Here is an 8,956-nt window from a genome sequence, read left to right as displayed (position 1 = left end):
TGGGCTGGGCTGTAGTTGTGGGTGTAGTGTTCCAGTGAGGCCTAGACAACTCATTCTTGCCCTCTTGACCCTTTTCATTATCTGTTTGTTTAGTGTTTTTTTAAGCTGAACTTGATTCTGTGCCATTATAACAACTGCAGCACTGATTAATTCCTCATCAGCTCTCCAAAAATAAAAGCAAGTCTGGCATAACAAATTAACTTTTCTCAAAACAGATGGAAATTGGTTTTGGCTTTACATCTTGTTGTGCCTGAATAGGATTAATCCAGTCTAACAAAGTAATAGATTTCAGAGCTGTCTAAAAATCTGTTTTAGAGTCCACTTATACAGCAACAACAATCTTTGATAACTAATGTTCCTTCATATTCTTCACCACACTGTGTAAAAGATCACATCAAAGATGAAGTGTTAGTAGGATAAGAATTCAAGCTAAATGTTAGTGAGAAACAATTATTTGGGATGTGCAGTCTAGTCATTCAGTAGGAGGCATATCTTTTAGCAGTGGATGCAGGCTGACAGTCCTACCTTTTCAGCTACTTGATGCTTCAATATTGCAAAGTTTAGCCAGGGGGGAATTGTTCATGTATGTGAGGAAATACTTCACTCTGCTATTGCTCAGTTAGTGGTTTATCTGCAAACTTTCTCCATGCTTTTTTTTTGTAATATTGAAACATTTCTTCTATCTTGTAAACCAGTAATTTTCAACCTTCAGGCCCCACAGGCCAGATGAATGGTACAGGGCTGGTCTGGGGGGCAAGTGCCATGTGTAGAATCAGTCTGCAGATGTGCTGGATTCTGGCCACTGAGTGACATGGTGCACCAGCACAATCTAGCACATTGGACCAGGTCATCCAGGCCACAGGGCTTCCTCTGGGTCTGGAAATTTGGCAGCAGGGAAGCTGCAGTTAACACTGCTACTTCTCCCTCATTGCCAAATTTCTAGACATGTGGGGAAACCCACAGGATGGATGACATGGCTTTAGAGCCCAGAGGTTGAGCACTACTGCTGCGTGTGCCCTTTTCTCCTTGAACCATGTAAAGAGAGCTTTGTCAACATTAGTGTCTCTTCCTGTAACCTCATGTCTAAAACAACTTTTTGTCAGTCCATTTTCATAGTCAGCTAAAGTTTATCCTTCTGCTTCCAAATTCTGAAAATAACCAACATGTGCAATTCTCACTTGACTGCAGATTGATTGTAATTGACCCCAAGAGCTTGAAATTCTGATCATCTGTGATCAGTTTAGGTGTGAAACAACTTGGCATGTGATCTGTTTCTGACAGAAAAGTAAAAATAACTGTGGTATGACCTGATGCAAGAAAGTAGTACAACACATCTATATGTTGCATCACAACACCATTTCCACCCTTCCCAAGTATTGCTCTTATACAGCTGTTTCCAGGTTTTCCATACATAGTATGGAAAATGTATCTCATTTTCATTCTCAAAACTTATATTAATGTATTAGCTTTGAATTTAGTTGAACTAATATCAAGAGTAAGTACTTAGCAAGGTATGAACAAATTCACTCAGTTGGCATTTAGGATGCAAGTATAAATCAGTTATTAAAAAGACAGGAATTGGGTCTATATCAAAAAATGGCACAAAGCTGTTCTCTCTGAGGAGCAGATTTGAAGTATCTTAAGTCCCTGGTTCAGGGAAGGGTTTTCACTCAGGAAGGCATTTGGACACATGCTTAACTACATAAATGGCGTTTAAGCTTGACTTTAATTTTAAATACAGTAAAAGCTGTGTTATCTGGCATCCATGGGGAATAGGAAGTGCCAGTTAATCAAATACGCCGGTTGCCTGAGAGGCGTCTTTGCCTGTTCAGGCAACCACCCCTCCTGCCATGTCTGGTGCGCCAGGGCTTTCACTCCCAGGAGTCAATGTGCCAGGGGATAAGGAGGAGGGCCCCGCACAGGCTGTTTTGCCCCAGGCCATGTTCCAAAGTCAGTGAAGTGGAACTTGGAGAAACCAGAAGTGCCATGGTGGGACTTGCAGTTTCGCTTTTGCCGCCTCAATCGGCATGCTGGTTAATAGAGCATGCCGATTAATAAAATGCCAGATAACGCAGCTTTTACTGTACATGCTTAAGTGTCTCCTTTATCAGGGTCCTTAGTAGGATTCCCGTTGACACCTCAGATGGATTAAAATGTGGTGGTTCAAATGGATTAAAGTCTAATCATTGCAGACATGAAAAAAAAATGTACTTTACTAGGAGCAACAGCGTGTTAGTTCAGTCCTTTTCTTCAGTGTCCATATAAATCAGGTGCTTCAGCAGGGCTTTTTGGTGCTTTTGTCTAAAGCTGATTCAATCATCTATTAGATAAAATCACCAGAAAAGTCCCACTAAGCTGCCTGATACAGATGCTGCAGAGCTGGGTCAAAACAAGTGCACTGCCTTTCTTGGCATGCACTGGATTTGGCACTGGAGTACACTGAGTTTAAAGTAATGTGTATTTTGTGGGGGGGTTTTCACATCTGCAAGCAACCTGTGTTAGGCCATTTATTGTCTTTCCCTTAGTTGTATTTCTGTATTACAAATCAGAATGTGGTGCTCTTCTAGTACTCTGTTGCCATCTATTTAGCATGGCAGTGTCATTTTCTGTCTGTTTGTACAAAACCTGGTGTTTTGGGGCTGCATCCTGGTTAACCCAGTATAAACGTTAAATATCAAAAATAATGTTGATCCTGGAATTAATTTTGTAGGCCTTGTTGGGTAGGCCTAGAAGGGTTAAATCAGTAAAGGCTCTTAAAGTGTGATATATGAAACTGGAAGTAGGCTGCATCAGTAAGCAGAGGCAGGAACTTATAGGGGAGGCTTGGAATGGTGAGAGGCTGTACTTGCCCAGTGAGCTGAGGCCTGGACAAAATAACAGAAATACTGTATTTACCCAAATCCAAGTTGAGTCTGAATTTAAGACAACCCCTGAATACTTAAATTCTGTACATGGAAAATGTATACATTTGTTTTAATTTTCCATGCAAACCATCTAAATATTGGAAGATCATTTTAGATTCATCCCTACAACCACTGTATCAGGGAAAGCAGTAGTGGGGCAGGTGATGGGGGAGGCAATAAGGGGGTAGGCAGTGGGGGAGGAAGTGGGTAAGCACGTGGCAGGGGGAGGTAGTAAGGGGGCAGTAGGCAAGGAACTTGCCCCCTGCCGCTTGTCCCCTCCCTCGCTTTCCTCCACATCTGCCTGCTGCCTCTGCCCCACCTCCCCTGTTCCCCTTCTTTTCCCCCATTTTCTCCCATTTTCCCCCACATAGCCTCTGCCCCCACCACTTTACCCTTGCTCTGCCATGGCAGGCTCCCTCCCTGTGCCAGCCTGGGTCATGGAGCACAACCCTAACCTGGCCCTGTAGCAGCAGCATAGAGCCAGCACCGTTATGATGGGGCTGGACTGGATTTGTGCTGTGTTCCAGGCTGCAGCAAAGACAGTGCCTGCTGCATGGAGCAAGCATAAGCAGTAGGGGGAAGCCGGAAGGGGCAGAGACGGAAGGGGTGGGGAAACAGGGGAAGGAGGGTGGGGGGTTCAAGGCTGTGGCAGGGGGGGCAGAGGTGGTGTAGGAAGGAGTGCATGGGGGAGGTGGGATGTATAGTGGGGAGATGCAGCAAGAGAGGTGGGGGCCCAAAGATGAGGTGGGAGAAGCAGGGGTTGCAGAGGTGGTACAGGGCAGGCTCCAGCTCTGGTCCCAAGCCTTTAGCCAAAGCTTCTGCCTGCCCCCCATCACCACCTTGTACTTGTTTCCAAGATGAGGGACCTTTTCCCCCCTGTGGCAGGAGTCTGACTCGCGGAGCCCCTCTGGACATGTGGCTCCACCCTCTTGCAATGGGCCAACTGCCTGCTTACTCGCCTGCCATGCCTTGATCTTACTTTTGATTAATAGATGATTAGAATCAGCAGGAGGCTGTCCATTTTTATGCGCCCCAACGACAGGGGGCACTGTCTGCGGCTCCTTTTCCTCCCCTACACTGCAGCCCAAGCCTTGCAGATGGTGCTGGTATGATCTGACTTGGGCCTTGTTATTATGTCTCGGCCCCTCGTTTGCTCTCGGGGCTCCTCACTGCCCCCCTAGTCGGGGCTCTACACTGCCCCCTTGCTCAGGGGCTCTTCGCTGCCCCCCTTGCTCCAGGGCTTCCCGCTTCCCCCTTAGCTCCAGGGCTCCTTGCTGCCCCCTTTAGTCGGGCTTCTCGCTGCCCCCCCTAGTTCTGAGGCTTCTCACTGCCCCCCTAGCTCTGGGCTGGGCCAATGGGCCCCCAAACAAAGCTGCGCCCTCTCCGGTGCCCGGAGACCCCACACTATCGTGGAGCTCCTATGAGGCCTCCTCCAACCCCTTACAGCCTCACCCAGTCCTCCGGTGAAACAGAAAACACAAAACATAAAGCCCCTGGGCTACAACACAAAAGCTAGACAGTTCTGGTCAAAATACAAAATCCCTCCCAGAGAGAGAGAGCGAGCGCATCGACCCCTAGCAGGAACCAGGGGATGTTCCGACCATCAGAGTTCTCCCCTTTGTTCTGGCTGAGTTCCTCCTCCCTCAGCCGCCGGAGGGGAACTGCCCTCCTGGCCTTCTGCCTGGGCTAAGAAGGGCTAAGCTCCACCCCTTCCTGGCTCTAGGTTTCCCTGGTTGCTAGGGCAACCAGCACCTGCGCAGTCCTGGTGACTGACAGCTGCACTTCCCCCTTTCTGCCACTAGGGTCTCTCCCGAGCCATTTCTGCTCTCAGTCGCAGGGCGCCTGAGAGCTCTGCGACACCCCCCCATGTTAAATGAGGTGGGAAAGCTCATCTTGGAATTGATAAAATACAGTATGATAAACAGGCTGGATTAAAGGAGAAGTAAAGTTAGTATACATACCAGATATCACCTAATAATGGGAGCATGCTTGGTCTTGGTACTTGTATCACTTCTCGGCCTCTTGTGAGCTCAGATCAAGTGTAGTGCCTGTTCTTATTGGTTACTCAGCATATAATCTGGGTATGAGCCCAAGCATGTTAATGTGTGCTAGCTAATGATGGGAGAAACAGCATATTAATGATGTGCATGTAAAAAATGCATAATTTTGGAAGACTTTTGGAGGTTAAGCCAGCCTAATCACTTGGCTGACGGTGACTAAAGCAAATCTTGTTGTATTCTCTGTCTACTGGAACCATGTTGCTGTAGGAACTGAAAGCCCTTTGGAAGCAACAGCACCTTAAAACATTATGCTTAGAGGGGAATAAGGTAAATCTCCTACAAGAAGCTTTTGTTCTTTCCTTGTTAGTGTACCAGAAAGCTTTTTTCTATTGCGGGTGCTAATACCTTCTTCTTTGCCCATCCTTCAGATTGTGTCATTCCTGTCTTCACCCTTCAGAACTCTCCAGTAGCTGCCTTATGTAATGCATCAACTTCAGGGTTCTTCTCTCGATCTTCATAGCTCTGTACCTCGCTACTTTTCCATTACTTTCATGTATCACCCTGCCCCCACCATGCCAACAATGCTAGAAAATGGGGGGTTCCCAGTGGCTCTGTTCCTCCAGGCAGCTCTGGGATCCTCGGTAGTTTGGGGATATTGGATGGCCTTGGGGGTCCATGAGAAGTGCTGTCCCTCAGAAGGGTCCTCCTAGGGACTGCCGGGGTCTGGGGGGCATCACCGCTTAGGGTCTGCTGTCATTGCCAAAGGGCCATGGGGGACCGGAGGGTCTGCCGTCACTTGGGGTGCTCCACCATCATCCGGGGGACATTTTCAGGATTTCGGGTCCTCCGCCAGGCCTTGCCTGTCCTCATGTTCACTCCACCAAGTACAACAAATGGGTCAGCAACCTATGGCCCCACAAGGCAGATGCAGCCCATAAAGGTTCAATCCAGTCTGCGTTTTAGTAAGGGCATGCAAATCCCCAGCCATTTAATCTGGTCCAAGTTTTTCTAATGGCATAGTGATTGCCTCTGGCCACTACAGCCAGTTGCTCCAGCTTGCCTGAAGTGCAGCTGTCTGTCACTGTGGTCTAAGCTCAGTGGCAAGAGCAGCTGGAAGGAAATGGTGGGCTGCAGTGCTGATCCAGTCGCAAGCTGTGGCCCACATGAGTAAAAGCCTGCAGGCAGCCTAAGCAGCCATTTAAATTGGGCAAATTACACTAGCTGCTTGCTGGAGCCCACCGATTTTTCAATATTAAAAGTACCACGTAACTGAATTGTGTGCTGGTTAATTCATGCAGGAATAGCATGGGCTCAGCTGCTCACAAATTACTAAGGCCAGTTACTTTGTTATTCACACTGTTTTAGGCATCTAATAGAAGCCTAACATTTGGCAGGCTGTAGTCATTTTTCTGGCTCAGAACAATACAGCAAACTGGTTGAATGGTGTCCACTGTGCATGTTGGGCAATTCTTGATTGCTAATTGAGCCTGCTATATGTGGCCTAAACTGTGCCATTTTCATGCATTCTTCCATGCCTACTGTGTCCATGGAACTCTGTCTCTGAATAGCTCTATAAAGCTACCAGTTTCTCCTCTTTTAAAGCTAAGATAGCTTCTGTGAAATTGGTGGGACTTCCAGTTATGCTAAGCCATGGTTAAGCTAAAGCTCTAAGATTGAGCTTGGGAAGAACAGGCCTCTCTGACTGCTGAATGACCTGATAAGCACTGTAGAAAAAACACACTAATGAGCAGGGAAGTTGATACAAAAAAAAGAGTACGAGAAGCAAAATAAAATTAATAAGGACAGGTGTTGAGATAAGAGAAGAAATGAAGGGGTGAGCTTGCAAAAAGTTAATTAAAAATAGCTATTTTAGAAAAGGACAGATAAATATTGGTATGAAATAATTGTTTCTTTGTAGCAACCTAGGGGAGTGTAATTTACACATGGCGTTGCTATCATTGTCCCAGGCAATTCTTTTGAGTCTGGCGGATTACTAAACAGACCAGCAAGTGTACTGTCAAAGTGACAATAACCCCCTCCAAGCTTTTTGCCACTGAACATGAATTTAAGTCTTCCTTTCTGCATTACACCTAGATTTCAGGAGGCCACTTGCTAGCACTGAGACCATATAGACCCAAGCAGCCGAACACTGAGAATGACAACAGGCAAGAAACAACCCAAACTCACACCTCAGAACAATATCATCTACCCAAAAAATCAGTTACTTGTAATAATGAATACAGTAAAGCAGAGATATCAAACTCATCCATCCCCACAGACTGGATGGGTGGTGTGCAGCCAGTCTGTGGGCCCATTCCCTTTCCCTGTCCCCCAGCATACTTGATCTGGTGGCTGCTCCATCCAATCTGGGACCTGAGCTGCACATGGTGTGGATTATGGGTGGCCGGAACAGATGCCACATATGGGATAGTCTGGCCAGAGTGGCACTCACGCTGCATGCAGTGGACACCACAGCCAGACTGCACCGCAGGTGGTTCACCCCAGCAGCTCTGGGACTGTGCCAAATGTGCACACTCCAGCAAGTCTAGGACCCACATTGCACGCAGCACCTATGAGCATCATGTGCAGCATGGGTCCTGGACTGGCTAGAGCAAGTGCTGTGTGCGGCATGCGTCCCAGAGTGGGTGCCACGTGTGATGCCACCTTGCCAGGGTAACCACCTCATGCATCATAGCTGGTGCTCCAACTGGATTGTGCCGCTTGCAGCATGGGTCTCAGACCAGTGGAGCAGCCACTAGATCAGGGATTCTGGGGAAGGGGGAGGGATTTATTGGCCTGATCTGGCCTACAGACTGGCCTACATCACAGGTGCATGCTATGCCCTATGGGGGTTTAATTGGACCCAGAGGAAGCACTGGGGGCTGGATAGGGGGCTGCATGGATCAGGCTGTATGTTTGATACTCCTGCAATGAAGTATGGCTGACTTGTCACTACCACCTTATTTGTCAGTGCACTCTTACGTCCCAGGCAGGAGTTGTACTGATTTATACACTTTAGTTAATCAGTCACCTGTTTAAGCACAATTCATCATTTCCAAAAAATATATGCACAGAAAATCACTATAGCAATTTATATTGATGATTCATCAATTTTTAAAATGTATAGTAGAGCCTGGATCATTTGTATCCAGGCGATTCACAACCCACTCAGTTTGCGATGTGGTTGCTGAATTCAAGAGGAGCAGTGCAAATGATTTGTTGTGGCTTTCATTTCAGAGGGTGGCACTCTTTGTCTCTTGATGTAATATGCAGAATAAAGTTAGGTAATAATGACTATGAATGACTAATTAATGACTATGAATGACTAATTATCTCACAAAAAGTTGGAAATATGGCCAAATATGATTATTAGTTGCTCATGGATAATTTAGTCATTGTTATTCATCCTCTTGGAGTGACTACTTAGCCATATTTTACTGTAGATTTCTGAATAGTTGATCCTACATGTGTATTTATTTTATAATAATACCATAACAGATACATTCACTAACTACCATCTGGTCTTTTCTTTCTGCTGTCTGGCTATTGTTACATATCTAAAAGTGCCTGAATGATTTATTTTTTCAACTACCTGTCCCCAATTATAGAATATACTAAAAAAAATCTGTTTGCATGTAATAGCAAATGAAACAATTATGCAAAATTAATACAGATTCCTATTTTTGTCACACAATACCTGCATATGTTATGAACAGTTAACGACCATTATTTTTGTGTGTGTTTTTCTACAGATCGTTCCCGAGAAGTATTGGAGCAGTTAGTTGGACCAAACAAAATCAAGCAAGTGACATGGACTGTGTATTGATTTAGTGTAAGGGTCACAGATGGTATAGCTTTTTCAGGAAATTACCTCTTCTGGGGAACAGATTATATTCTGGTAACTGGTACTTTCTCTCACCAGATTGCTTCATTCTCTCTCTCTCCACCAGAGGTCTCTGTTACCATCCAAGTGATTTCAGGTCCCAGGCTCCTGTATCAATGCCCTGTTATCTGGGATTTTCTTTAATTAAAGCACCATCTTTCTTCACATCA

At 45.9% G+C, this 8,956-nt stretch overlaps 1 protein-coding gene across 1 annotated transcript in view; it reads left to right on the top strand.

The window, feature by feature from the left end:
* AMN1 (antagonist of mitotic exit network 1 homolog) overlaps positions 1 to 8,956 on the top strand; it is a 40,990-nt gene extending 32,034 nt beyond the window's left edge. The window contains exon 7 of the mRNA XM_019543888.1: positions 8,656 to 8,956. Coding sequence (XP_019399433.1) covers positions 8,656 to 8,729 — 74 coding nt within the window. The 3' untranslated portion in view covers positions 8,730 to 8,956. The remainder of the gene's footprint in view (positions 1 to 8,655) is intronic.

Source organism: Crocodylus porosus, unplaced genomic scaffold (genome assembly GCF_001723895.1).
Source record: "Crocodylus porosus isolate Cpor-Errol unplaced genomic scaffold, CroPor_comp1, whole genome shotgun sequence".
Lineage (NCBI taxonomy): Eukaryota > Metazoa > Chordata > Crocodylia > Crocodylidae > Crocodylus > Crocodylus porosus.
This window is presented reverse-complemented; position numbering and strand designations above follow the sequence as displayed.